This window comes from Pelodiscus sinensis, unplaced genomic scaffold (genome assembly GCF_049634645.1).
Source record: "Pelodiscus sinensis isolate JC-2024 unplaced genomic scaffold, ASM4963464v1 ctg111, whole genome shotgun sequence".
NCBI lineage: Eukaryota > Metazoa > Chordata > Testudines > Trionychidae > Pelodiscus > Pelodiscus sinensis.
The window spans coordinates 78,814-106,310 of record NW_027465815.1 but is presented as its reverse complement, the minus strand read 5'-3'; the positions used below and the strand labels follow the sequence as shown (position 1 = coordinate 106,310).

General features: G+C 70.1%; 3 protein-coding genes across 4 annotated transcripts; 1 reads left to right on the top strand and 2 right to left on the bottom strand.

The window, feature by feature from the left end:
• Positions 1–211: 211 nt before the first annotated feature.
• On the bottom strand, positions 212–10,877 carry TCF23 (transcription factor 23). The gene is made up of 3 exons (XM_075914520.1): positions 9,912–10,877; positions 7,606–7,866; positions 212–7,242 (listed from the first exon to the last, which is right to left on the bottom strand). The coding sequence occupies exons 1-3, from the start codon at positions 10,143–10,145 to the stop codon at positions 7,108–7,110; spliced, it is 630 nt and encodes a 209-aa protein (XP_075770635.1). The 5' UTR covers positions 10,146–10,877; the 3' UTR covers positions 212–7,107.
• Positions 10,878–13,763: 2,886 nt separating this feature from the next.
• PREB (prolactin regulatory element binding) lies at positions 13,764–21,363 on the top strand. 2 transcript variants are annotated; one of them, XM_075914505.1, is made up of 9 exons: positions 13,771–13,950; positions 15,842–16,043; positions 16,822–17,039; positions 18,804–18,884; positions 19,173–19,297; positions 19,806–19,979; positions 20,072–20,144; positions 20,776–20,935; positions 21,022–21,363. In XM_075914505.1, the coding sequence occupies exons 1-9, from the start codon at positions 13,819–13,821 to the stop codon at positions 21,114–21,116; spliced, it is 1,260 nt and encodes a 419-aa protein (XP_075770620.1). In that variant the 5' UTR covers positions 13,771–13,818; the 3' UTR covers positions 21,117–21,363. The 2 variants fall into 2 exon arrangements, with proteins under 2 accessions (XP_075770621.1, XP_075770620.1); XM_075914506.1 differs by lacking the exon at positions 20,776–20,935 and having other exon boundaries at positions 13,764–13,950.
• A 349-nt stretch (positions 21,364–21,712) lies between these two features.
• LOC102443437 (protein ABHD1) lies at positions 21,713–27,438 on the bottom strand. Its single transcript, XM_075914514.1, has 9 exons — positions 27,270–27,438; positions 25,118–25,278; positions 24,820–24,999; positions 24,657–24,705; positions 22,814–22,926; positions 22,546–22,719; positions 22,390–22,438; positions 22,152–22,317; positions 21,713–22,079 (listed from the first exon to the last, which is right to left on the bottom strand). Exons 1-9 carry the CDS (start codon positions 27,342–27,344, stop codon positions 21,865–21,867), a joined length of 1,182 nt encoding a protein of 393 aa, XP_075770629.1. The 5' UTR covers positions 27,345–27,438; the 3' UTR covers positions 21,713–21,864.
• Positions 27,439–27,497: the final 59 nt, after the last annotated feature.

Genomic DNA, 27,497 nt, shown 5'->3' with positions numbered 1-27,497 from the left:
CCTAGTGCCCCTGCCTGGCACCCTTCCTGGCAGGCCCATGCTGGGCGCTATCCTACCCCCCACCTGGGGGGCAGGGGCTCCCCTGCTCCTGCAGCTGATCCCCACCCTATGTCTAGCTGCACCCCATGCCGGCCCTGGCACCAGGCCCTCTCCGAGGGGACCCCCAGTATCTCAGCCTTGCCTTGGGGCTGCCCTGTTCTCCCCTGCAGGCACCCCCCACTGTTCCCCACTCCCTCACTGCTGATTGGGGGCACTTCTCGACCACCTCCATGGAAACTTTGCAAAGACACCACGAGAGAGGCCCAACTTCCATGTACACCCCACAATAAACAACACAGAGAGAACCGAAAAGGCCACCGCGGCTTAATAACCAGGTACAAGAAGCAGTGAGGGATAAAAAGGCGCCTTTTCAAAAGTGGAAGTCAGATCCTAGTGAGGAATATAGAAAGGAGCAGAAACTCTGCCAAAGTAAGTGTAAAAATATAAGAAAAGCCAAGAAGGAGTTTGAAGAACAGCGAGACAAAACGTAAGAGCAAAATGTTAAGTACAATGGAAGCAGGAAGCCGGCTAACCAACCAGGGGGCCCTTGGACGATGGAGATGCCAAAGGAGCACTCACAGACAATAAGGTCATTGCGGAGAAGCTGGATGAATTCTCTGCTACAGTCTTCACGGCTGAGGATATTGGGGAGATTCCCAAACCTGAGCCATTCTTTTTGTCCCAGATGGAGGTGTCCGTAAAGGAGGTGTTACCCCCTTTTTCCTACTGGGAGCAGGTCACACTCACAGGTGTGCTGGGGCTCCTGCTGGTTTTAACATGAAAGGAGACCCTGAGCACCCCAGTGGTGATGTTGTTTACTTGGGGAAACCCTGTCCACCCCCTTGCTGCTGTCCCTTGCTCATAAAGAACATACAATGGCAGTGCCTCCACCTGGCTGGCCCTGTACACACTTACTGGTGTGCCCTGGGAACCTCCAGGAATAAACTGATTCCAGCAATAATCTGGATCTAGCTCTAGAACAACAACTACAAATCATAGACATCGGATTGATTACATTGGAATGCACAATCTTTACTTAGCACCGGAAAGAAACAGGCTTTACCAGATGAACAGTGACTAACACTAACCAAACCCACAGGAATACTAGGAACGTTCCTATCTGGCATTTGCACTGCCACCATTGATCCCGCCCCAGAGCGCGCCCCCCTCAGGACTCACAGTGCCGTACCCTTGCTTGTGTGGGCGGGTTTGAAGATTTTGCAGCTGGAGTGGATGATCCCAGTCTCCTTCAGCGCGCCGGGTGCAGAGTAGCTTCTAGCCACAGGTACAGCCAAAGGGTGATCAGAAGCAGCCTGCTAGATTCCAGTCACAAAGGCTCTGAATCCAAGTCTAGCTGCAACCCAACAGCTCCTGGACTGGCTCACACTCCTCCACAGCAGCCTGGCTCCTCTTTTCCAAAAACAAAGGGAAGAGTCCACAGACTGCTGTGCCTCCCTCCACACAGGGAGAGCCTCAGACCCCAAACAAAAAAAACCTTCCTTCCTGGTTTCCTCCAGGGCTCATGGGAATTGTAGTCTCTGGGGCTAGATTGCTGCACACAGGATCTTCCCAGAGAATAAGCAGAGGCACCTTTAGTAAGGGGACTACAGAGGTTTGGGAACAAATCGATAAACTCAACAGTAACAAATCACCGGGACCGGACGGCATTCACCCAAGGGTTCAGAAAGAACTCAAAAGGGAGATTGCGGAACTATTAACTGTGGTTTGTAACGTATCCTTTAGATCAGCTTCTGTACCCAATGACTGGAAGATCGCTAATGTGACACCAATATTGAATTATTACTGGCAATTACAGACCAGTAAGTCTAGCGTCAGTACTGGGCAAATTAGCTGAAATTATAGTAAAGAATAAAATTGTCAGACGTAGATGAACATAATTTGTTGGGAGAAAGTCAACATGGTTTCTGTAAAGGGCAATCCTGCCTTACTAATCTGCTGGAGTTCTTTGAGGAGGTCAACAAACATGTGGACGAGGGGGATCCAGTGGCTAGAGTGTACTTAGATTTCCAGAAAGCCTTTGACAAGGTCCCTCACCAAAGGCTCTTAAGCAAAGTTGTCATGGGATAAGAGGGAGGGTCCTCTCATGGACTGAGAACTTATTAAGACAGGAAACAAAGGGTCGGAATAAATGGTCAGTTTTCCGAGTGCAGAGAGGTAACTAGTGGGGTCCTCCAGGCTCTGTCCTGGGACCATCCTATGCAACATATTTACCAGTGATCTGCAGAAAGGGGTGAACAGGGAGGTGGCAACATCTGCAGATGACACCAAACTGCTCAAGATCCTTAAGACCAAACCCGACTGTGAAGAGCTTCACAACGATCTCACCCAACTACGTGATGGGGCAAGAAACTGGCAAATGAAACTGAACGCTGAGGAGGGTAAAGTAATGCACACGGGGAATCATCCCAGCGAGCCGTACAATCGGATGGGGGCTCATTGGCTGGAGCTACTCGCGAGAGATCTTGGCGTCGCTGTGCCTGGTTCTCTGAACACATCCACCCCCTGCATGTTTGTGCAGCGCCAGTCAAAAAATCAGTATTTTAGGACTCATTAAAGGGATAGAGAATAAGACGGAGAATATCTTATTGCCTCCATATAAAACCATGGGGAGACGGCGCGTCGGGGCGCCCCCGCCCTGCACCCCCATCCACGGCCAGTAGAGCAGGTTACCTGGTTCGCAGAGACACGGCCTAGCTTGGGGTCGATGTTAGCGCAGGAGACAGGGCAGAGCCTTCCTCCTCTAGGGGGAAAGGGGTTCCCGGCCCCTGGATCCTCTGTCCTGGACTTAGTCTGCTCTCCTCATGCTTCCCCTCAGCCCCAGAGTGACTCAGCTCCCAGGCCCTGCCCCCAGCCAGGTGTTGGTCTCCACCTCCCTCCCTTTGTCCGTCCCCGGGAAGAGCCTTGTTACCTGCCCAGGCTGGGACTGGGTGTCTGGGCCCATCCACGTGTGGGTGAGTCCGTGGGGATCTCACAGCCCAGCCCAGGGGGACCCGGGTCACAGAGCAGACCCCCCCCACTACGTCACACACGGGATGCCCACACCCCCAACATTGCGTGCAGGTGTGATCGCCTCACCTCGCAAAAGGGCTCTTGGCGTTGGAAAAGGGCAACTAAACTGCGGAGGGTTTGGAACGGGCCCTAGGAAGAGACTGAAAAGACGGGGACTTGCCAGCTTAGAAAAGAGGCTGAGGGGGGACAGGCCAGAGGGCGATAAAATCATGACGGGTGTGGAGAACGTGAATAAGGGAAATTATTGACTTCTTCCCACAATAGAAGAACCAGAGGCCACCCAATGAACTGAACAGGGAGCAGGTTTAAAACAAACAAGTTTTTCTTCACTCAGCGCACAGCCAACCTGTGGAACTCCTCGCCAGGGGACGCGGTGAAGGCCAGGACTCGAACAGGGTTCAAAAGAGCTAGAGAGAGTCCTGGAGGTTGGGTCCATCAATGGCTACTACCCAGATGGGTGGGAATGGTGGCCCCAGGCTCTGTTTGTCCGGCGGTGGGTGACAGGGGAGGGATCACGTGAGGATTCCCGGTTCTGTTCCCTCCCTCTGGGGCCCCGGGGCTGGATGGACCATTGGTCTGACCCCGTCTGGCTGCTCTTAAGTGTGTTCTCTGCTGGGCAGGGATAGACCCGCCCCCTCCAGCTGTTCTCCCCTCCCTGTGGCCCCAGCCTGGCGGTAGCTGCTGGAGCAGAGCCCTCGGTGGGCTGGATTGGGGGGGGCCGGGGGCTGAGCCGGGGAGCAGTCCTGGGGGAGCCTGGCCTCGGGCAGGGCGGGGGCGCAGCCGCGGAGGGTTACCCCCTTGGAGCTGCAAGGAGCCCCCCCCAGCAGCCTCCCCCGGCACCGAGTGCGGTTACACGGCTTGACACGTTGCACGGCTCCTCACGCGTGAGTCACGCCCTCGTGCCCGTGGCGGGGGCGAGCAGCCACCCTCCCTTCCACACTTGGATCTGAGCCCCAGGGTGGGGAAAGGGCAGCGCCGGTCGCTGGCCCCGGGCGTTTAACCCTCGCCCACCGGGCGCTGGCGGCGAGCCCCCCGCGGAGTCGGGCAGCGGGTCCCAGGTAAGCAGCGGCCTGCGACCCCCGGGCTCTTAAACACTCACGGCTCCCCGGGCCGGGGCTCACAGCCCCTCCCCCCCAGGTGAGAGCCCTGGGCCCGTGCCAAGCAACCCGGCAGGGCTGGCTGTGCCTGGCTGGTCGGTCACCCGGGCAGGGCCATGCACGAGTGGGGGTGGGGGATTGCCATGGCCCCTAGGAGGGCTCCAGCTGCCAGAGCCGGCAGCTCCAACCCCCCCCCAGCAGCGTGGCCACGGAGCTCCCCCCCCGCCCTGCATGATCACCTTGCGCAGGGCAGCGGTGGAGAGACGCCCTGTCGGGCCCGGCCCATGGATGGGCACCCGCCGCCCGGGCTGCCCCCCATCCCTCTCCCGCGAGGGCCCCGGCTCTGGGAGGCCTGGCTGGGAGCCGGGGAGACAGGCCAGCGGCTGCCACAGGCCCGGGGGGACGTTTCCTCGGGCCCCCTCCCCCGGCAGAGCAGCTGTGGGAGGAGACGGCCGCCTCGCTGGGAGTGGGACACCGGCCAGGGGCCGGACAGATTTACAGCCCTAGCCTTGGCCCTGGCCTCTTTCCCATGGAGCGGGGCGCTGGCTCCTCTCCCTCCAGAGACCCTCCCACCCACGGTACCAGGCCTCGGCTGCTTGCCGGGCCAGCTCCCCCCGGCCGGCATGGGGCCAGGGAGCCCCGGGGCCAGAGCCCAGGTGCTGGGCTGTACGAGGCGGTGGATAGTCACTCCCAGGGGCAGACGGACTGGGGGGCTTGCGGCTGCCCAGGGGGACACAGCAGGGAAGTTCACCAGGCGAGGGAACCAGGCCCCCAGAGGGGGCAGCTCTCCAAGCCCCACGGCACCGGCCCCAGGGGACGGCCGATGACGGGCCAAGGGGGATTCGGAGCGGAGGCCGGGCAGGACTCGGTTACATGCTGCATCCGCAGCCGGTGGAACTCATGGCCACCGGACGCTGCGGAGGACAAGTATCCGGCAAGGCTCACCGAGGGGCAGGCTCCCCGGACAAGCCAGCGCTGGCAGGAGGGGCGCCAGGGTCCGGGGGGCAGTGGCCCCACTCGGGGCAGGTCCGACCCCCGCGCCGTTCTGAGCTGTGAAAGTCCCGCGCGGCCGGAGAATCGCAGGGCTCTGCCGTTGCACGAGTCCGGCCCCAGGCGTGGGAGCAGGGGCTGCAGGGACCGAGGGGCACCCCCCAAAACCACACCTGGGGGGCTCTAGCTCTGCCCCAGCTGCCCGCTCTGGCCCCAAGGGATTCTGGGTGAACGCTGGCTCGGCAGACGAGCGACGGGCAGGTCCCAATGCCCGCTGCAGCCCCTGGGCGTCGGAGGCCTGGGCTCCAGGCAGGAGTCCCAGCTCCAGGCTCTGGCTCCAAACCCAGCGGCACCGTGGAGCATGGGCCAGGTGCTCGCGGCGGCAGGCGAAGGACGCCAGGAGCTGCTGCCCCCAGGGACGGCGCCGCACTCTGCTCCCGGCACAAGAGTGAGCAGAGCCAGGCCGGGCGCCAGAGGGGCCGAGCGCCCGGGCGGGTGCATCCCGAGCCAGGGCTTGGCGTGGGGGGGGCCACCAAGGCAGCGCCCAGCCGTGAAACGGGAACTGGCCTTCGGCAAACCCAGCCAGCGCTGCCCACCCCGGCCTGCCCACCCATGGCACTGGCTGCCGTCCCCCCCCGCCTACATGCGACGCCCGGGGTACGACCGCCCCCCAGGCCGGACGCGGGGGCGGGGAGGGCTGGGGGCGGGGAGGCTCCCTGTAGGAAGCTTTAATGTGCCCAGCGCCTGGAGAAAGGCCCCTGCTGCTGGGCAGGGCTCGGGGCATTAGCTCCGGCGCCACCCAGCACAGGCGTGGGCCCCCAAGGGCCCGAGGCAAAGGGCCCCCGATGCTGGGGGGGGCAGGGCCTCGCTCAGCCTGAGGGGCAGCAATTTCGACCCCAGCTGGGGCGCCCGGGGCAGACGTTGGCAGGGCTCTGGGCCCGTCCGCAGCAGGGCCCGGCACCGGGCGAGGGGCTCCTGGCTCGTCTCCCTGCGCCCCGTCGCCCCGCCCAGGCTGCAGCCTGCGGCGCTGGGAACGGCCCCGCACCCGGATCCCTGCCCGGCCACCCCGGCTCGCCCAGCACGGGCTGGTCAGGGGACCGGTGACCCCGGCACAGGCTGGGCAGGGCCCGCGGGGACGTGGCTCCCTCCCGCTCTCTGGCCTCTGCCCAGCCGGGCTGCCCTGTGGCAGCATTTCCCCCTCACCCGTCGCTTCCCCTTTCCTCCGGGCTCGCTCGTCCCCTGTCCCCTGGCCGGCCTGGGCTCACCCATCCCCTGTCCACTGGCTGGCCTGGGCTCACCCGTCCCCTGTCCCCCTGGCCGGCCTGGGCTCGCCCGTCCCCTGTCCCCCTGGCCGGCCTGGGCTCACCCGTCCCCTGGCCAGCCTGGGCTCACCCATCCCCTGTCCACTGGCTGGCCTGGGCTCACCCGTCCCCTGTCCCCTGGCCGGCCTGGGCTCACCCGTCCCCTGTCCCCTGGCCGGCCTGGGCTCACCCGTCCCCTGCCCCCCTGGCCAGCCTGGGCTCACCCGTCCCCTGTCCACTGGCTGGCCTGGGCTCACCCGTCCCCTGTCCCCTGGCCGGCCTGGGCTCGCCCGTCCCCTGTCCCCTGGCCAGCCTGGGCTCGCCCGTCCCCTGTCCCCTGGCCGGCCTGGGCTCACCCGTCTCCTGCCCCCCCAAGCCATAGGGTGCTCGTGCCAGGCACTGGCAGTGGTCCGGGGACACAGGGAAGCCCTGGGGAGCTAGAGCCAGTGGGAGAGGCAGTGCCAGCCAGGCGCACACCTGTGGGCCCAGGCTGGGGCTGCGGCTGCGGGGATCAGAGAGGAGCAGGTGCGGCCGAGCAGACCCCGGGTCCTTTGGGGGGGCGCAGGCGGCTGGCTGGGCCGGTCGTGGGCTGAGTCTCCCCCCTGGATCCGCGCCCGGAGCCGGGGGGCTGAGCTGCAGGCTGGGCGGTGTCACACGGCTGTTCCGCCGGCCCCCGGGCTGCTCCCCTCACGGCCCCTCCACGTCCCGCGGCTGGGAGTGACCGGAGCATCCGCAGCGTCCGCGGCCCAGGCTCCAGCGTAGAGACGGGCCCGCATGGGCCACTTCTGCAAGACACGGCGCACGAGGGCTCAGCCGCCGGCTGGGGGCAGAGCCGGGGCTGCGGTGGCCTGGAGCCCACAGGACAAGTGGGGCTCAGGCGGGGACCCCAATCTGGGGGGCCTCCTGGCTCTGCGCCCCCCGCTGGGTCAGGGGCCCCCCCCGCCCCCTCTCCCGCTGCTCCCGCTCCTCCAGCCCCGCTGCCCTGTTCCCCCAGGGACCCGGCTTTCCCTGCGGCTGCCCCAGCCCCCTCCTGGGACCAGCTGCCCGCCCCTTGTGCCCCGCGGCAGCCCCCGGGCGTCGGCGATGGGGCAGTGCCCACCGCCCTGGCGAGGGAGCGGGCACCGGGGCCCTGGAGCCCGGCCCGGTACCTTCATGGGGTGCAGGAAGCGGGGGCCCCTCGCCGGCGCCTGGCCCGGGTGCAGCGTGTGGCTCAGGTGGGCGATGTAGCTGGTGGCCAGCACGAGCACGTCCAGCTTGGAGAGCTTGGTGTCGGGCGGCACCGTGGGCAGCGCCGCCTGCAGGGCCAGGAAGGCCTGGCGCAGGGTCCGCACCCGGCTGCGCTCCCGGGCCGCGTTGGCAGGGCACAGCCTCCCTGCGCCCCCGTGGGGCTCCCCGCAGCCGCCACGGCCCTGGGGGGAGAGACAGCGCTAAGCCCCAGCGCCCCGGGGTGAGCGGGCACCGCCACGGCCCGCACGAAGCCTGGAGAGCCCGCCGCACTCCCCACGGCCACGCCTGGGCCCGGACACCCTCCCCCACACGCCACGGCCACGCCTGGGCCCAGACACCCTCCCCACACGCCACGGCCACGCCTGGGCCCGGACACCCTCCCCACACGCCACGGCCACGCCTGGGCCCGGACACCCTCCCCCACACGCCACGGCCACGCCTGGGCCCGGACACCCTCCCCCACACGCCACGGCCACGCCTGGGCCCGGACACCCTCCCCCACACGCCACGGCCACGCCTGGGCCCGGACACCCTCCCCCACACGCCACGGCCACGCCTGGGCCCGGACACCCTCCCCCACACGCCACGGCCACGCCTGGGCCCGGACACCCTCCCCCACACGCCACGGCCACGCCTGGGCCCGGACACCCTCCCCCACACGCCACGGCCACGCCTGGGCCCGAACACCCTCCCCCACATGCCACGGCCACGCCTGGGCCTGGAGACCCCCCCCAAATCTCCCTGTGCTGGGTCTCTGAGCACAGGAGAGCCGGGGACGCTCCGGGGCGATGCCGACAGCTGCTTGGCCGGGTCAGCCCGAGCGCCTGGCGCCTGATAAGGCCGATGTGGGAGGCAGGCCGGAGCCAGAGGCCACAGGCCTGAGCATTCGCCCCCCTGCCCTGTTCTGAGCCGAGAAACGGCTCCCTGGAGCCCGGGAGTCACTGCCCCTTCCCCCCCCGGCGCGGCGAGCAGGCCGGTCCCTGCAGCCTGGCTCCGTTCCCACGCAAACCTCCAGCCCGTCTGCAGCCTGCTGGGCGCGTGGCCCCGGGCCTGGTGGCAGGGAGTTCCCCAGGCTGTGGCGCTGCCCTGCCTCTCTGCGGCGTACGCAGGGCTCTGCTGGGCGCGTGGCCCCGGGCCTGGTGGCAGGGAGTTCCCCAGGCTGTGGCGCTGCCCTGCCTCTCTGCGGCGTACGCAGGGCTCTGCTGGGCGCGTGGCCCCGGGCCTGGTGGCAGGGAGTTCCCCAGGCTGTGGCGCTGCCCTGCCTCTCTGCGGCGTACGCAGGGCTCTGCTGGGCGCGTGGCCCCGGGCCTGGTGGCAGGGAGTTCCCCAGGCTGTGGCGCTGCCCTGCCTCTCTGCGGCGTACGCAGGGCTCTGCTGGGCGCGTGGCCCCGGGCCTGGTGGCAGGGAGTTCCCCAGGCTGCGGCGCTGCCCTGCCTCTCTGCGGCGTACGCAGGGCTCTGCTGGGCGCGTGGCCCCGGGCCTGGTGGCAGGGAGTTCCCCAGGCTGCGGCGCTGCCCTGCCTCTCTGCGGCATACGCAGGGCTCTGCCTCGGCTGGGGGCCAGCAGCCCTGGCCCGTCCCTCCCTCGGGCTCCCGCCTTCGCCCCGGCCGCCGGCCGCCAAGATCCCGCCGAGAGGCCATGGCCCGGCGTGTGGGGAGCGCAACGCACACGGGCCCGTTCCCCTGCTGCCGTATCACTAAGGCACCCGCTGGGTAACGGGGTCCTCACAGCCAGTGCCCTGCGCCCTACGCCCCCTGCTGGGAGGGGCTGGGGTAACGGGGTCCCCACAGCCAGTGCCCTGCGCCCTACGCCCCCTGCTGGGAGGGGCTGGGGTAACGGGGTCCTCACAGCCAGTGCCCTGCGCCCTACGCCCCCTGCTGGGAGGGGCTGGGGTAACGGGGGGTCCCCACAGGGCCGTGCCCTGCCCCTCACGCCCCCTGCTGGGAGGGGCTGGGGTAACGGGGGGTCCCCACAGGGCCGTGCCCTGCCCCTCACGCCCCCTGCTGGGAGGGGCTGGGGTAACGGGGGGTCCCCACAGGGCCGTGCCCTGCCCCTCACGCCCCCTGCTGGGAGGGGCTGGGGTAACGGGGGGTCCCCACAGCCAGTGCCCTGCGCCCTACGCCCCCTGCTGGGAGGGGCTGAGTAACGGGGGGTCCCCACAGCCAGTGCCCTGCCCCACACAGCGCCCCCTGCTTGTCCCAGCTTCCCCTCCCCCTCCGGCCCTTACCCTGCCTGGGGTTGGGAGGCTGCCCCTCGCGCTGCGGCCCAGGGGGGGTGGGTTGCTGGCCCCCTGGCTGCCGCCCGCCTCTCGCCGGCTTGCTCTCTGGCAGCCCCGGGACAGCTCCGGCGTGCGTGGGCTGCTCCTGCCGCCCGGAGCAGTGGCTGGCCTGGGGATGCCGGTCTCCCGTCTCCGGCCAGCCCTCGGCTCCCCACGCCCCCTGGCAAAGGTGCCCTCCGCCATGCCCAGCCCACGGCGCTGCTGGGCCGGCTGTCCCCCGCGGCAGGGTGGGGAGGCTGCGCTGCCCAGGCGTCTCCCTCGGCCGAGGGGGGGTCCTGCCGGTCCCGGGGGTGCCGCTCGCGCCTTATCTGCGCCTGGGATGCGGAGGGAGACGCCGCAGCCCGTTCCTGCGCCCAGCCCGCTCTGGGCGAGCAGCCCACGCTCCCCAGCCCCCACCCCCCGGCTGCGGAGCCTCCCTCTGGCTCTCCCAGCAGCTGGGCCAGGGAGCTCGCTCTCCGCAGGGCAGGGCAGGGCGCCCCGGGGCAGCCCAGACCAGAGCCCTGCTGCATGGGAGCGGCAGGTTGGCGCCGGGTCCCTGCCCCTCGGGGATCCAGGGGGGCTGGGCTCAGGGGCTAGAGGGGCCCAGGCCGCCCATCCCACGCCCCGCTCAGCCCCTGGGTGCCCGGCAGGGGGCTCGGCTCCGCGCCGGGGCACTGATCAAAGGGCCGGGAGGCAGCCCGGAGCCCCAAGCCCCCTCCTGGGGCCCATGCCCTGCCCCCGCACACAGCCGGGGAGCACGACAGGCTGGAGCCCGCCCCAGGCCGCCCGTTGGGGGTGAGGGGCGCAGGGGCTGCCTGAGAGGAGGCCGAGCTGGGTGGCCAAGGGGAGCAGGGTGGACGATGGAGCCAAGGGCCCAGGGCTGCCAGCCCAGAGGTCAAGGAGAAGTAGGAGGGAGCAGCTGGAGGAAGGGGGAGGTGGCAGAGGGAAGGGGAGGGAGCAGCTGGAAGAGGGGGGCGCTGGTCTGGGTGGGGGGAGGAAATAGCTGGAGGAGGGGGGGTGAAGGCCGGGGCGGGGGGAGGGAGCAGCTGGAGGAGGGGGGCGCTGTCTGGGGCAGGGGAGGGAGCAGCCGGAGGAGGGGGGCGCTGGCCGGTGGGGGAGGGAGCAGCCGGAGGAGGGGGGCGCTGGCCGGGGCAGGGGAGGGAGCAGCCGGAGGAGGGGGGCGCTGGCCGGGGCAGGGGAGGGAGCAGCCGGAGGAGGGGGGCGCTGACCGGTGGGGGAGGGAGCTGCCGGAGGAGGGGGGCGCTGGCCGGGGCAGGGGAGGAAACAGCTGGAGGAGGGGGGCGCTGGCCGGGGCAGGGGAGGGAGCAGCCGGAGGAGGGGGGCGCTGGCCGGGGCAGGGGAGGGAGCAGCCGGAGGAGGGGGGCGCTGGCCAGGGGCGGGGAGGAAACAGCCGGAGGAGGGGGGCGCTGACCGGTGGGGGAGGGAGCTGCCGGAGGAGGGGGGCGCTGACCGGGGCAGGGGGAGGGAGCAGCTGGAGGAGGGGGGTGCTGGCCAGGGCAGGGGAGGGAGCAGCCGGAGGAGGGGGGCGCTGGCCGGGGCAGGGGAGGAAACAGCCGGAGGAGGGGGGCGCTGGCCGGGGCAGGGGAGGGAGCAGCCGGAGGAGGGGGGCGCTGGCCGGGGCAGGGGAGGGAGCAGCCGGAGGAGGGGGGCGCTGGCCGGGGCAGGGGAGGGAGCAGCCAGAGGAGGGGGGCGCTGGCCGGGGCAGGGGAGGGAGCAGCCGGAGGAGGGGGGCGCTGGCCGGGGCAGGGGAGGGAGCAGCCGGAGGAGGGGGGCGCTGGCCGGGGCAGGGGAGGGAGCAGCCGGAGGAGGGGGGCGCTGGCCGGGGCGGGGAGGAAACAGCCGGAGGAGGGGGGCGCTGGCCAGGGGCGGGGAGGAAACAGCCGGAGGAGGGGGGCGCTGGCCGGGGCAGGGGAGGGAGCAGCCGGAGGAGGGGGGCGCTGGCCGGGGCGGGGAGGAAACAGCCGGAGGAGGGGGGCGCTGGCCAGGGGCGGGGAGGAAACAGCCGGAGGAGGGGGGCGCTGGCCAGGGCAGGGGAGGGAGCAGCTGCAGGAGGGGCCAAGGCCTTGGGGGGGCAGGGACCCCTGCAGAAGTCTGGTGAGGAGCAGGTGTGGGGGTGCTGGCAGGGGAGCGCAGGGGCTGTTCTGTGAGGAGGGGATGCTGGCGGGAGGGGGTGATGAAGTGGGGATTGGGTTCACTCTGTTCGCTGGTTGTGTTGCGTAACCCCAGGTGTGTGCCTCAGTTTCCCTGGGCGCTGTGCCATGGGAGTTCTGGGTGCGACTTTCACGGAGGGAGGTGCCCCAGGCTGCCCAGCCGGTTCACACTAGGCCAGGCTGTCACCTTGGCCTCGGGGGTGTGACCAGGGGACCCCTTTTGCCTGGCAAGCTGGAGAGAGGAGGGGGCGGGGCTGCCACGGGGCTGGGCAGGGTGCTGGGTGTGTGAGTCTGGGCTGGCTTGGGGGGCAGGGAGGGGGCGGGGCCTCTCCCCCCAAGCTGGGCTGTCCTGGCTGCCTCTGGTCCCTGTGCTGACCAGTCTGTGCTGCCCCGTGTCCCTGGGGACCAAGACCCCCCCCGCTGGTGACAGGGGTTCTGGAGGGGGGTCCCTAGGGGGCATTCTGTGAAGGGGGACTGGCGGGGGGCAGCAGGCGGCCTAGGGGATGTATGAGGAGCCGGGCTGGCGAGTGGAGGTGCCAGCGGGGGAGGGGGGGGATCAGGGGATGTTCTATGAAGAGCGGGGGGTGGGGGGTTGCCGGTGGAGGGGCTCAAGGGCTGTTCTGTGAGGCCAGGGGCTGCCAGGGCCGGCTACACCACACACCCCGTAGCCAGGAGCACAAAGCAGAGACATGAGGCGGAGCAGAAGAGGACCCCCCCCCCGCCACGGGCCTGGCCACACGTTAGGACAGTGCAGGCCTAGGAGCTAGGACCAGCTGCCGACAGTCCGAGGCCAGCGCCCCCCCGGGTGCATGGGAATCTAGAAACTCAGGGCTAGTGCGGCCGCGGAAGGTGAACAAAGTGTTAAGTCCTTCCCAGAGCCCAGAACCAGGGGAGCTGGGAGCCGGCAGCAGGCGTTAAACATCCCAGAGGAGCCATGTCATGGCTGTTAGCCTGCGGAACTCCCTGCCGGGGGACGGCCAGGCCTGCGGGCGGCAGGGGCCGGGTCACTGCTCACGGGACACTGGGCTGGATGGGCCCTTAGTCTGCTGGGGTGTGGTGGGGGGCGGGGGCTGGCTCTGGGAAAGGGGGGGCCCTGGGGAGCCCCTGGGGCAGGGGCGAGGCGCAGGGAGAGGATCTGGGGGTCACGGGGTGCGGCACAGGGAGCAGGACCAATGGGGGCCACGGGGGGGCGGGGGCCCACGGGGAGGGACGCAGGGAGGGGCCCCGGGGGGGGCGGGGGCCCGCGGGGAGGGACACAGGGAGGGGCCCCGGGGGGGGCGGGGGCCCGCGGGGAGGGACGCAGGGAGGGGCCCTGGGGGGGGCGGGGGCCCGCGGGGAGAGACGCGGGGAGGGGCCCCGGGGGGGGGCGGGGGCCCGCGGGGAGGGCCGCGGGGAGGGGCCCCGGGGGGGGGGCGGGGGCCCGCGGGGAGGGCCGCGGGGAGGGGCCCCGGGGGGGGCGGGGGCCCGCGGGGAGGGACGCAGGGAGGGGTCCCTGGGGGGGGGGGGCCGCGGGGGGGGGCCCTGCAGGTCGGTCTCGCGCGGGACGCGGCCCCTTTAAGGCTCCGCCGGGCCCGAGGCTACGAGCGCCCCGCACAAAGATGGCGCCGGGCATCACGTGACCCCGGCCCCGCGGTGCTGACGTGTTCGGGCCGCTCCGCGCAGGCGCAGTGGGCGTCGGGGTGTCCGGGAGCCCCCCCCAGGCCGCCATGGGGCCCCGCCGGCCGCTCGAGCTCTACCGGGCCCCGTTCCCGCTCTACGCGCTGCAGCTGCACCCGCGCGGGCTGGCCCTGGCGGCGGGCGGCGGCGGCGCGGCTCGGACCGGAGTCCGCAACGGGCTGGTGCGGGGCTGGGGGAGCCGGGGGGGGCGGGGCAGGGAGGGGCCTGGGGGTGCTCGGGGGGGGCGGGGCAGTGAGGGGCCTGGGGGTGCGCGGGGGGGGCGGGGCAGGGAGGGGCCTGGGGGTGCTCGGGGGGGGCGGGGCAGGGAGGGGCCTGGGGGTGCGCGGGGGGGGCGGGGCAGTGAGGGGTCTGGGGGTGCGCGGGGGGGGCGGGGCAGGGAGGGGCCTGGGGGTGCGCGGGGGGCAGGGAGGGGCCTGGGGGTGCGCGGGGGGGCAGGGCAGTGAGGGGGCTGGGGGTGCGCGGGGGGCGGGGCAGTGAGGAGTTTGGGGGTGCGCGGAGGAGCTGGGGGGCGGGGCAGTGAGGGGCCTGGGGGTGCGCGGGGGGGCAGGGCAGTGAGAGGTCTGGGGTTGCGCGGGGGGGCGGGGCAGTGAGGGGTCTGGGGGTGCGCGGGGGGGCGGGGCAGTGAGGGGCCTGGGGGTGCGCGGGGGGCGGGGCAGTGAGGGGTCTGGGGGTGCGCGGGGGGCGGGGCAGTGAGGGGTCTGGGGGTGCGCGGGGGGCGGGGCAGTGAGGGGGCTGGCGGAACCTGGGGTAGCTGCGGGGCTTGAGGGGGGGCAGGGCAGGGGCACCAGCTGAGCTCCATGGGTCCTGCAGTCTCACCCCAATCTGGGCTGTTGTGGTTTTGGGCCAGGGTCGCGGTCTGGTCACTCCTGAGCCTATGCCCCGGGCAACTGCCTGGTGGGAGCCTGTGCGGGTGCTGCTGGCGCGCCGGGGCTCGGGGACGGCGCTAGAGCCTGTGCGGGTGCTGCTGGCGCGCCGGGGCTTGGGGACGGCGCTAGAGCCTGTGCGGGTGCTGCTGGCGCGCCGGGGCTTGGGGACGGCGCTAGAGCCTGTGCGGGTGCTGCTGGCGCGCCGGGGCTTGGGGACGGCGCTAGAGCCTGTGCGGGTGCTGCTGGCGTGCCGGGGCTCGGGGACGGTGCTAGAGCCTGTGCGGGTGCTGCTGGCGCGCCGGAGTTCGGGGACGGCGCTAGAGCCTGTGCGAGTGCTGCTGGCGCGCCGGGGCTCGGGGACGGTGCTAGAGCCTGTGCGGGTGCTGCTGGCGTGCTGGGGCTCGGGGACGGTGCTAGAGCCTGTGTGGGTGCTGCTGGCGCGCCGGGGTTCGGGGACGGTGCTAGAGCCTGTGTGGGTGCTGCTGGCGCGCCAGGGCTCGGGGACGGCGCTAGAGCCTGTGCAAGTGCTGCTGGCGCGCTGAGGCTTGGGGACAGCGCTAGAGCCTGTGCGGGTGCTGCTGGCGCGCCGAGGCTCGGGGACGGTGCTAGAGCCTGTGTGGGTGCTGCTGGCGCGCCGGGGCTCGGGGACGGCGCTAGAGCCTGTGTGGGTGCTGCTGGCGTGCCGGGGCTCGGGGACGGCGCTAGAGCCTGTGCGGGTGCTGCTGGCGTGCTGGGGCTCGGGGGCGGCGCTAGAGCTGGTGCGGGTGCTGCTGGCGTGCTGGGGCTCGGGGGCGGCGCTAGAGCCTGTGCCGGTGCTGCTGGTGTGCCAGGGCTCGGGGACAGCGCTAGAGCCTGTGCCGGTCCTGCTGGTGTGCCAGGGCTCGGGGACAGCGCTAGAGCCTGTGCCAGTCCTGCTGGCGCGCCGGGGCTCGGGGACGGCAGTAGAGCCGATGCGGCTGCTGCTGGCGCGCCGGGGCTCGGGGACAGTGCTAGAGCCTGTGCGGGTATAATCCTGGTATCTGCATTCCATAGGCAGCAAAACGAGCTGCAGGCTCCAGGTTGGCAGGGCTCTGGAGAGCCTCCCTTGGGTTTGTGCGTTGGGGCTCCCAGCCCAAGGTGTCTCCAGGCTCCTCTGCCCCATCCCGTCTCTGATGGCCCTGTGCCGGTCTTCCTCTTCTCGCTGCAGCATTTCCTCCAGCTGGAGCAGGTGGAGGGCCAGCTCAGCGCCTCGCTGCTGCACTCCCACGACACCGAGACCCGGGCCACCATGAGCATGGCACTGGCTGGCGACGTCATTGCGGCGGGGCAGGACGCCAGCTGCCACATTCTCCGCTTCCGCCTGCAGGGCCCTGAGGAGAAAAGCTGCAGCAACGCCCCCAGCAAAGCCGGTGAGACGCGCAGCCCCCGGCGCCAGCACAGCCACAGGATCGGAGTCCAGGGGCAGGCGTTGGCAGCACCTAGGCCGCGTGTGCCGTGAGGAAGGGTGGGGCGCTGGCTGGGGGCGCGCCCAGTTGCTGTGTCATGGACTCCCCAGCAGGGGGCGCTGTGGGAAGCGGGGTGCTGGTGGAGAGGAGCTCCTGGCGATTGCAGCCCTGGGCTCTCCCAGCAGGGGGCGCTGTGAGGAGCGGGGTGCTGGTGGAGAGGAGCTCCTGGCGATTGCAGCCCTGGGCTCTCCCAGCAGGGGGCGCTGTGAGGAGCGGGGTGCTGGTGGAGAGGAGCTCCTGGCGATTGCAGCCCTGGGCTCTCCCAGCAGGGGGCGCTGTGGGAAGCGGGGTGCTGGTGGAGAGGAGCTCCTGGCGATTGCAGCCCTGGGCTCTCCCAGCAGGGGGCGCTGTGAGGAGCGGGGTGCTGGTGGAGAGGAGCTCCTGGCGATTGCAGCCCTGGGCTCTCCCAGCAGGGGGCGCTGTGAGGAGCGGGGTGCTGGTGGAGAGGAGCTCCTGGCGATTGCAGCCCTGGGCTCTCCCAGCAGGGGGCGCTGTGGGAAGCGGGGTGCTGTCTGGGGGGCAGCTCCCAGCTGCTCTGTGCTGGCCTCCCCCACAGAGGGTGCTGTGGAGGGGGAAGCTGTTGGCTGCAGGGGGAGGTCCCTGCTATGCCAGCCCCAGGGTGCAGATAGGGCCCCGTGGGGTGCTGCCGGCGGCGGGGCTGACGTTGCTCCGTGCGTGCCAGGCGAAGCGGAGAAGGGGCTGCGGAAGCGGAAGGGCCCCGGCCCATCTGAGAAGGGCGAGGGCGACACGAGGAGCGAGACGGGCGCGGTGGCGGTGGAGACTCTGTGCAGCGTCCAGACGGATTTCAGCCCCGAGGCGCTGCAGAAGGCCGTGTGCGTCAGCGCAGACCACTCGCTGCTGGCCACGGGCGGCGCCGACGGCTTCCTCAGAGTCTGGGAGGTAGGAGCCGGCCTGGCCCAGCCCGGGTGCGCTGTGGGCCCCGGGAGCAGAGCCTGCTGCCCTGGGTAGCTGCGTATCCCCACTGGGTGAGCGTTTGGACAGGGCGTGACGCTTCCTGCTGCTGACTGGTGGTGCCACGAGCCACGCCCTTCCTCACCTGCCTTCCCCATCCCCGGCCTGGCCGCAGAGTCCCCCGTCGGCGCCCTTCCCACGCCGGGCACGTCCCTCGTGACCCCGTTCCGCTGCCCTTCTCTGTCCTCCTCCCAGTGCCCACGCGCCCTGCCAGCGATGGGGCGGCCAGCCGGGCGTTCCATGGCGTGATTTCTCTGTCTCGCTCGCCCCCCTTTCCTAACGATGCTCACCGGGCTGTTCCCTGCTTGGCCGCCGCGGCGCACGTGGTGGATGTTTTCAGGGAGCGGTCCCAGGGACGCCCCACTCTGTCTAAATGGGATGTGTCCGGCGCGCGCCACTCTGCGTTCATCGGCGTGGAGTATTCCCTGCCTTCTCCTTGCCCGGTCACCCGGTTCTGAGGCCCTTTTCCAGCTCTCTGCTCTGGGCTTGGCACTTCGCCGCAGTGAGCTCTTTTCTGCCACCTCGCTGCGTACCCCTGTCCAGGTCATTCATGAATGTGTTGAATTGGTTTGGGCCCAGTACGGACACCTGGGGACCCCACTAGTTACCTCTCTCCCTGTCTTCTAACCAGTGAGCAAGCCACTAGGGCACCTTCCCTCTGATCCCATGAAAACTTACTTTGCTTAAGAGTCTTTGGTGAGGGACCTTGTCAACGGCTTTCTGGAAATCTAAGTGCACTGTAGCCACTGGATCCCCTTGTCCCCGTGTGCTGACCCCCTCGAAGAACTTCAGCAGATCGATGAGGCAGGATTGCCCTTTACAGAAACCCCGTTGACTTTTCCCCAACAAATTCTGTTCATCCGTGTGTCCGGCAGTTCTGTCCTTGACTCTAGTTCCAGCCAGTTTGCCTGGTACTGATGGAATTGCCAGGATCACTCTGGAGCCCTCTGTAAGGATCGGTGTCTCGTTAGTTCTCGTCCCGTCTTCCCGAGGTGCGCCAGCAGCTTTGCGGTTCCGTGCAGTTGGCTGAGAACTCTTGGCTGCACGTGGGATCGTCCTGTGACTTAGGGGCAGGGTGTGTCCGTGTGTTCCCAACCCCTCCATCTGGGCCGGCTCTGCAGAACTGTCGCCCGGCAGGGCTGGCTCAGGTGTGGGAGTCCCTCTGCCACGGCTGGGCCTTCCCGAGTGCTCCTCCTGTGGCCCCGCCGACTGTGTCACAGGCTGCCTGCTTCTGACACCCTTAGGGAACGCTGCCGCCCCTTCTTGTCTCCTGCTAGCTGCTCTTTGTGGCCCATATTTGTCTCTTGGGCCACTCAGGTGGATTCCAGGACTGGCAGCACCAAGCAGCAGCTACCAATGGTGCCTAGAAGTGGCTAGAAATCAGAGCTGATGCAGGAAGTACTTTTTGCCTGGTGGTAGTTAGCCTGTGGAACTCACTGCTTCAGGAAACCAGTGAGGCTTCAAACAGGACTGGCCGGGGGCTGACAAGGCTCCCTGGTGTGGTTAATAACTAACGCTGCGATTTCAGGGCTAAGTGCGTCCCAGTCTCGCCCGTCCCTAGCAGGGGGGAGGGGAGGGACCGGGGACAGGGTTGGTGCGCGTGCATGAGGGGTGCTAGGGATTAGTAGGGGCAGGGCAGGGGAGGCTGTGGGGGGTTTGGCCCGGCCTAGCACCTGAGCCCGGGTCTCTCAGTTCCCCAGCATGAAGAAGCTGCTGGAATTCAAAGCACACGACGGGGAGATCGAAGACATTGCGCTGGGCCCGGACAACAAGGTGAGCAGCTGAGCCAGCGCCGGGGGCCCCCCGCGTGCGCCGGGGGGTGGGGGCCGAGGCCAGAGGGAGCCTTGGGTGGGGGGTTGGGACGATTGGCTCACAGCCAGCCCCGGTCCTGCCCCCTTTCCAGGAAGGTGTCCCACGGCGGGCAGGGAGCTCCGTGCCTCAGACAGGAGAGGAGGGAGTCAGCTTGGACAGACTGGGAGAAACTGAGGCTAAGTTAGCACTCATGGGGGCCAGGGCCCTGCTCTCCCGGGGAGGGGGCGAGTCTCACGCTGTGCCTGGCAGGTGGTGACGGCGGGCCGGGATTTCCGGTGCTGCGTGTGGCAGAAGGACCAGCTGGTGCTGCAGCTGCACTGGGACGAGAACGTGCCGGGCGTCCCCGACAAGACCTACCGCTACCAGGCCTGCAGGTAGGGCCCGGGGGCAGGGCTGGGCTGCAGGGTGGCTGCCAGGAGCTTGGTTGGGGGGAGGGCTAGGAGTGAGGCGGGCATGGGCCCTGGGCTGGCGTAGGGGTGGGGCCTGGGCTGAGGGGGGAATTGGGTGGGGCAGGCATGGGGCCTTGGGCTGGCGTAGGGGTAGGGCTAGGAGTGGGGCCTGGGCTGAGGAGGGAATTGGGGGTGGGGCAGGCATGGGGCCTTGGGCTGGGCTGATGGGGGGTGGGGGGACTGCGGGGTCGGCCTGGGGCTGGGCTGAGGCGGGCGTGAGGCTGATGGGGGGGGGGGGGGAGGGAGGGGGTCTGCGGGGCAGGCGTGGGCCTGGGGCTGGGCTGATGGGCAGGGAGGGGGGGGCGGGGCTGGGCTGATGGGGAGGGAGGGGGGCGGGGGGACCGGGGCAGGCGCGGGGCTGGGCTGATGGGGAGGGCGGGGGGGCAGGGGGACGGGGCAGGCGCGGGCCCAGGGCTGACAGGCTCCGGTGCAGGTTCGGGGCGGTGCCGGACCAGGCGGAGGCGCTGCGGCTCTACACGGTGCAGGTGCCCCACAAGCGCGGGCGGCGCCCCCCACCCTGCTACCTCACCAAGTGGGACGGCAAGAGCTTCCTGCCGCTGCTCAGCCAGCCCTGCGGGGCCGAGGTCGTGTCCTGCCTCTCCGTCAGGTGAGGGGCCCAGGCTGCGGGGGGGAGAGGGGGTGGGGGGGCCGTGCTGTCCGTGTGTCTGACCAGCTGCTTGGTGCTGTCTGTCCCACCAGTGACTCGGGCACGTTTCTGGGGCTGGGCACAGTGACGGGCTCGGTCGCCATCCACGTCGCCTTCTCGCTGCAGGTAACTGGCTCTGAGGCCGGGCCCCCAGGGCAGGGTGGGGAAGGGGGGTCCCCGGGCAGGGCTGAGCCCCCAGAGCGGGGCCGGAAAGGGGGGTCCCTGGGCAGGGCTGGGCCCCCAGGGCGGGGCGGAAAGGAGGGTCCCTGGGCAGGGCTGGGCCCCCAGGGCGGGGCTGGAAAGGGGGATCCCCGGGGCAGGGTGGGGAAGGGGGGGGGGTCCCTGGGGTGGGGCTGGGAAGGGGGGTCCCCAGGGCAGGGTGGGGAAGGGGGGGGTCCCTGGGGCGGGGCCGGGCCCATGGGGCTGGGTAGGGAAGGGGGCTCCCTGGGCGGGGCCCCCAGGCCAGGGTGAGGAAGGGGGCTCTCTGGGCCAGGCTCCCAGGGCTGAGGGTGTAGAAAGGGGGCTCTTCATGTGGGGTTGTGGGGAAGGGGGTTCCCTGGTCGGGGCTGGGCCCCCAGGGCAGGAGCTGTGGGAGGGGGCTCTCTGGGTCGGGTGTGGGGGGGGTTCTTCGTGCCAGGCTCCCTTGCTGGGTCCCCAGAGAGGGGGTGTGGGGCAGGTGGATCCCTGGGGCACCCCTGGGCTGGGCAGGGCCCTGGCAGCTGCCAGAGGCGGTGCCCGTGACCCGCCCCCCCCGCAGAGGCTGTACTACGTGCGGGAGGCGCATGGCATCGTGGTGACGGACGTGGCCTTCCTGCCCGAGAGCCCGCGGGGCCGGGAGCTGCTGGCGAAGAACGAGGCCGCCCTGCTCAGCGTGGCCGTGGACAGTCGCTGCAAGCTGCACCTGCTGCCCCCCCGCCGTACGTGCCCCGGGCCCGGGGGTGGGTCCTGCCCTGGCCAGCCCCTGTCTCCGGCTGCCCCTGAGCTGTGCCCTTTCCTCCCACAGGCAGCTTCCCCGTCTGGCTGCTGCTCCTGCTGTGTGCTGGCCTGGTGGTGGCCACGGTCCTGCTGCTGCAGCTGGCCTTCCCCGGCTTCCTGTAGGCACGAGGCGCCCCGCTCGTCAGCCAGCCCTGGGACACACGGGGTGCCCCCCCCCAATGTGAAGCAGCTCAGAGACCTGGTGTGGGGGCTCCGGCCCCGCCCTGCCCACGCAGCCAATGGTGGGATCTGCGTGGAGGCGGGCCGCAGACTGGCTTTGTAGAGACGTTCTGGCTGGGCCAGGGCACGGGGCTGGCTCTGTGGGGCCCCACTGCGACTCGCTGCCCCCATTAAAACCAGTCGGACCTGCCCCGCCCCAGCCTGTCTGTGCCAGGGCCAGCGCGCAGTGAACAGGACGCAGGCAGCCTGCGGCCGGGGGTGGGGACCAGGGGCCCTGGAAGCTGGCTGCTCGTGCGGCCCCGCGGGAGCCATGCCAGCGCCACCCAGCTCGGTCTGTATGTAGCGGGGGTGCACGTGCCAGTGCCCAGGACGTTTATTCCGCACAAATAGAAAAAGTGCACATGATAAAGAGTAGGGGGAACACGGCCCGGGGCTCCCAAAGCTGGGCCCCAGCTGGCCCCCCAGCCCTGAATCTTGGGGGCTGTGTCCCTGCGGGGACCCAGGGATCTGCTGCCTGGCTGGGAACCTGGCCTGGGGCTGGCTGCTTCTCCCTGCCTTCTGCCCCTGGAGGAAATGAGGCAGCTAGTTGAGTGGGGGCTGCCCTGCAGCGGGCAGGTTGGAGGAGGCCCGGCTTGTTCTTGCACCCTGGCCCAGTGCTCCAGAGGGCCCCTGTGGGCTGCCCCCCCCACTGTCAGTGCCCAGGGGGGGTGCAGCCGGCGCCCGCCCCTGTGCTGCGGCTTAGCTCCTCGCTGTGCTCGAAGGCCGCCGTGATGAACTGGGCGAAGACGTGCTCCATGTAGGTCTCGTGGCGTGGGAAGAGTCCCTTCAGGAAGCCGATGTGCCCGCCGTGCGCCGTCACCAGCAGCGCCACGCTGGGGAGGTGCCGCACCACGGCCAGCGGGATGGCTGGAAGAGAGGGCAGTCAGGAGGCAGCCGGGTCAGCAGGCCCCTGGCCGCCCGGCGGGGCTGGGCACTCACCGTGCAGCGGGGAGAAGGGGTCGTCCGCGGCGTTGAGACAGAGCAGGGGCAGGCGCACGGAGTGCACCGTGGACGCGGGGCTGGCGGCGCGGTAATACTCCGTGCACGTCCCGTAGCCAAACACCACAGCCGTGTAGCGCGCGTCGAACTCCCGGATGCTGCGTGCCTGGGGCAGAGAGCAGGGTCAGGGGCTGGGGCCAGAGCGGGGCGGGGGGCGCATGAGCGGGCAGGGGTGTACCTTCAGGATGTGATCCACGTCTACCTTCTCTGCCATCACCTTCCTGTGCCTGCAACATGCCCCACAGTCAGCTGGGAAACAGCCACGCGCCCTGCTAACCCCACGGGCGCCGGGGCCCAGCCCACAGCCCCTCGGGGGGCCAGGCCCCAGCCCCACCTGGTGATGATGCGGAGCAGGTCGGCCGTGAGGTGCCGGTTGAAGAGCAGGCGGTTGAGCGGCTGCTCCAGCGAGTGACTGGTCTCCAGGGCGTCCCAGGGGACGGACACCGTCATGGCAGCCACCAGCCCCGTGTGGCACCCCCGCTGTGCCAGGTACGTCAGCACCAGGATCCTGGGGACACAGCACCCACACGGGCCTGGGTCAAGGACCCACCCAGGCGCTGCCAGCCTCCCCCTGCCGTCCCCCGGATGCCCCTGCTCCTCACCCGCCTAGCGAGACGCCCACAGCCAGGAGAGGCGCCCGTGGGAGCTGGGCCTTGATGTGCGTGACCACGGCCTGCAGGTCCTCCGTGTTGCTGGCGCAGAAAGCTCTGTGGGTCTAAGAGCACAAGCGGGGCTGGGGGGCAGGGCTGAGGCTGGCTTGGGGGATTCCCCACACAGTGGAAGCGACTCCTGGCTCCCAGCCCCTCAGAGGCCTGGGCAGGGGCTGACCCCAGGGGCTGGGCCAGCAGCTCAGAACTGCCCGGCCAGCTGCCCCCAGCAGGAGTGTCCGGCAGGGACCCCTCAGTCGCCCACGCCCAACGTCTGGCCAACCGGCTTGGGCAAGTTATGGCCTGATGCCACCGAGCCCTTTCATTGGGCCTGCAGCTGGCTGCTCCACGTGGCTCCCGCGCTGCCCCCACCCACAACACAGTCTCAGCTGCTTCCTGGAAACTGGCCAATGGGAGTGGTGAGACTGTGCTGGGGGGGGGGGGGGGAGCGCACAAAGCTTCCTCCCCCCCAATGCAACAAGCTTCATGGAGCAGCCAGCTGCTTTGAGCCTGCCTGAGGGACCCGCTGGGCTGCTGGCTGGGAGCTGCCGGGGTAAGCGACTTCCAGCCAGAGCCTGCAGCTGGCACCTCACTCCCTCCTGCCCCAGGGAACCACCCAAACCCTTTGCACTTCACCTGCCACAGACCCTAACTCCCTCCCGGACCCTGCACCCCTCCCCCAGGCACCCACAACCCCTCCCGGACCCTGCACCCCAACCCTCCGCCCCAGGTGACAAACCCCTGCAGCTGTCCCCTGTTCTAATCTCCCTTCTGCACCCAGTCTGCATCCCAGATCCTGCACCGTCTCCATAGGAGAGTGTGGAGCCTCGACCACGTACCGAAGTCTGAGTGGCCCCTAGCAAAAATTATTGCCCACCCCTGGCTAGGGACACCCGGCCCTGCCCATCCTGGCTACTAGCCACTGATGGACTGATCCGCCATGGACCTGTCTAGTTCTTTTATGAATCCTGTTAAACTCCTGGGCTACGTCTACACTGCAGGCTTCTTGCACAAAAACCTGCAGAGCGTCTACAGTGCACGCACGTTCTTGTGCACGCACGTTCTTGTGCACGTAAATTTACAGTAAAGCGTCGGCACAGAGGGCTTCTTGCGGAAGAGTTCCGCTCCCCACGAGGAATAAGCCTTTTTGCACAAGAGCTCCTGCGCAAGCAGGCAGTATGGACAGGTAACGTGGATTTCTTGCGCAAGAAACCCCTATGGCTAAAATGGCCATCAGAGCTTTCTTGCACAAGAACTCTTGTGCAAAACAGTTCTTGTGCAAGAAGCCGGCAGTGCAGTCTCTTTTCTAAGCTGAGCCAGTTGGAAAGGTTCTGTGAGCTGCAGCGACCACTCCTGCAGATGGGGTTCGGGGTCGGCAGCCCATGGATTTACACAGAGGTTGTGGGGTGTTTCTTGCCCCATTGCTGGCACCTCTCCAGCTGGCTCCTCGCATTGTGGTAGCTGGTCTGGGCACTGCTGCCTGCTGAGCTGTTCTCCAGAGAGGCAGAAATGTGTCTCGGGGGGGGGGGGGGGCGGGCAGCTAGTTTAGACCCCTTTGTTTTGTCTGTACAGTCGGGACAGCAGCTCCAACCTGCCCGGATCCAGAAGCCTAGCCCTGCCCCCACTGGCTGGGCCCTGGGCCAGGATCTCTGCATGGGGCTGGGCCCCTGCCCCGATGGCTCACTCACCAGCAGCTCCAACCTGCCCGGATCCAGAAGCCTAGCCCTGCCCCCACTGGCTGGGCCCTGGGCCAGGATCTCTGCATGGGGCTGGGCCCCCGCCCCGATGGCTCACTCACCAGCAGCTCCTGCCCTTTGCACCCTCGGTTATTGAGCACAACAGCCCTGCGGAGAGGGGAGACAGATGAGGATCCAGGCTTTCCTCCCCCACCGGCGGCCCCTTCCCCACCCCAGAGCGCCCACTGCTGCCAGGGCCCCTCGCCCAAAGCACCTCTCACCTGTAGCCCCGCGCGGGAGGCCTGCTGCACCATGTGCAGGATGTAGGTGACCTCGCTGGTGCCGGTGAGGCCTGGCAGCAGCAGGACGGTGGGGCGCGTGCCAGGCTCCGGGTAGCGCTGGCTCTCCGCGTTGTCAGCCCAGTCCAGCAGCAGCTGCCCGCCGTCGGCCGTGCGGAGCACCTCGCTGGGGAGGGAGCACAGGGCAGTGAGCTGTGGGCAGGGCCCCCGGGCTCACAGCAGCAGCTCCGGGGGCATGCCCAGCCCCCCGCCGAAGGCAGGCCCAGGGTGGCCCCAGCACGCACCTGCGGTAGGAGACCTGGGGCCGGGACTGGAGGAAGAAACGCAGCAGGGTCTGGAGCCGGCCTTCGAAGCCCCAGGGAGTGGGGCAGAAGGTGGCGCTGACGCTGGGGCAGTGGGTCTCCAGGAAGGTGCAGAACAGCGGCCCGCCCACCAGCTGGGGCCTCTGGGGAGAGAGTGGAGGGAGCTGGGGGGCGGCCCAAGGTGGTGGATGGGCCGGGTCCCCCGCAGCTCCAGCACAGCCGGGTTTGTCCCGTCTGCTCAGACCCCCCGCAGGGCGCAGGCGCTCCCCAGCGCTCCCGCAGTGAGGGGCCTGCGAGGGCAGGGACAGGGCCCCAGCTCGCCCCCCAGGCCTCACGTGGCGGCGGCTCTGCGCGGCAGCCCCCGGGCCCTGCTCACAATCGGCCCCCAGGAGCATGGGGGGGGGTGCAGCCTGGCAGCTCCCGGGCCCCGGCAGACGGGCGGTGACGTGCCACGTGCGCGCCGTGGGGCCGGGAGGGCACAGCCCAGGTCTGCCAGCTGCCCCTGGGCAGGGCACAGCCCCCCCGGGACCCGCACACAGCCGGGGGGGGGGACACGCCACGAGCCCCCCCCGGGACCGCACACAGCCAGGGGGGGGGGACACGCCACGAGCCCCCCCCGACCCGCACACAGCCGGGGGGGGACACGCCAAGAGCCCCCCCCCAGACCCGCACACAGCCGGGGGGGGACACGCCACGAGCCCCCCCCGACCCGCACACAGCCGGGGGGGGGGACACGCCAAGAGCCCCCCCCAGACCCGCACACAGCCGGGGGGGGACACGCCACGAGCCCCCCCCAGACCCGCACACAGCCGGGGGGGGGACAGGCCACGAGCCCCCCCCAGACCCGCACACAGCCGGGGGGGGGACAGGCCACGAGCCCCCCCCAGACCCGCACACAGCCAGGGGGGGGGACAGGCCACGAGCCCCCCCCCAGACCCGCACACAGCCGGGGGGGACACGCCACGAGCCCCCCCCAGACCCACACACAGCCGGGGGGGGACACGCCACGAGCCCCCCCCAGACCCACACACAGCCGGGGGGGGACACGCCACGAGCCCCCCCCGACCCGCACACAGCCGGGGGGGGACACGCCAAGAGCCCCCCCCAGACCCGCACACAGCCGGGGGGGACACGCCACGAGCCCCCCCCCAGACCCGCACACAGCCGGGGGGGGGGACAGGCCACGAGCCCCCCCCCGACCCGCACACAGCCGGGGGGGGACACGCCACGAGCCCCCCCCCCCGACCCGCACACAGCCGGGGGGGGACACGCCACGAGCCCCCCCCCAGACCCGCACACAGCCGGGGGGGGGGACACGCCACGAGCCCCCCCCCCAGACCCGCACACAGCCGGGGGGGGACACGCCACGAGCCCCCCCCAGACCCGCACACAGCCGGGGGGGGGACACGCCACGAGCCCCCCCCAGACCCGCACACAGCCGGGGGGGGACACGCCACGAGCCCCCCCCAGACCCGCACACAGCCGGGGGGGGGACAGGCCACGAGCCCCCCCCCCAGACCCGCACACAGCCGGGGGGGGGGACAGGCCACGAGCCCCCCCCCAGACCCGCACACAGCCGGGGGGGGGGACAGGCCACGAGCCCCCCCCCAGACCCGCACACAGCCGGGGGGGGGACACGCCACGAGCCCCCCCCCCCAGACCCGCACACAGCCGGGGGGGGGGACAGGCCACGAGCCCCCCCCCCAGACCCGCACACAGCCGGGGGGGGACACGCCACGAGCCCCCCCCCCCAGACCCGCACACAGCCGGGGGGGGGGACAGGCCACGAGCCCCCCCCCCAGACCCGCACACAGCCGGGGGGGGGGACAGGCCACGAGCCCCCCCCCAGACCCGCACACAGCCGGGGGGGGGGACACGCCACGAGCCCCCCCCCAGACCCGCACACAGCCGGGGGGGGGGACACGCCACGAGCCCCCCCCAGACCCGCACACAGCCGGGGGGGGGACACGCCACGAGCCCCCCCCAGACCCGCACACAGCCGGGGGGGGGGACACGCCACGAGCCCCCCCCAGACCCGCACACAGCCGGGGGGGGGGGGGGAGACGTGCCCGGCCGCGACACCGGCAGAGTCAAGGCCGCGCCGGCCCCCCCTGACACCCCCCCCGGGCCGGACCTGCGCGACGCGCGCCCAGTAGTAGCCCAGGAAGGCGGCGCTGGCGGCCACCAGCAGCGCCCCGAGCTCGAGCATCTTGCCGCTTCCCGGGCAGCCCCGCCCCGCCAGCCATCTTTGTGCGGGGCAACCCCGCCCCCCACGCAGCGGCAGCCATCTTTGTGCGGGGTAACCCCGCCCCCCACGCAGCGGCAGCCATCTTTGTGCGGGGCAACCCCGCCCCCCACGCAG

Coding starts and splice junctions, on each gene's coding strand:
- TCF23 (XM_075914520.1), bottom strand. CDS start 10,145: ATGGCGGAGGGCACCTTTGCCAGGGGGCGTGGGGAGCCGAGGGCTGGC. Junction 7,867..9,911: donor GCCTCCCAACCCCAGGCAGG/GTAAGGGCCGGA, acceptor CTCTCCCCCCAG/GGCCGTGGCGGCTGCGGGGA. Junction 7,243..7,605: donor GCTTCCTGCACCCCATGAAG/GTACCGGGCCGG, acceptor CGTGTCTTGCAG/AAGTGGCCCATGCGGGCCCG.
- PREB (XM_075914506.1), top strand. CDS start 13,819: ATGGGGCCCCGCCGGCCGCTCGAGCTCTACCGGGCCCCGTTCCCGCTC. Junction 13,951..15,841: donor CCGGAGTCCGCAACGGGCTG/GTGCGGGGCTGG, acceptor TTCTCGCTGCAG/CATTTCCTCCAGCTGGAGCA. Junction 18,885..19,172: donor CGCTGGGCCCGGACAACAAG/GTGAGCAGCTGA, acceptor TGTGCCTGGCAG/GTGGTGACGGCGGGCCGGGA.
- LOC102443437 (XM_075914514.1), bottom strand. CDS start 27,344: ATGCTCGAGCTCGGGGCGCTGCTGGTGGCCGCCAGCGCCGCCTTCCTG. Junction 24,706..24,819: donor CAGGCCTCCCGCGCGGGGCT/ACAGGTGAGAGG, acceptor CTCCCCTCTCCG/CAGGGCTGTTGTGCTCAATA. Junction 22,318..22,389: donor ACGTGGATCACATCCTGAAG/GTACACCCCTGC, acceptor TCTCTGCCCCAG/GCACGCAGCATCCGGGAGTT.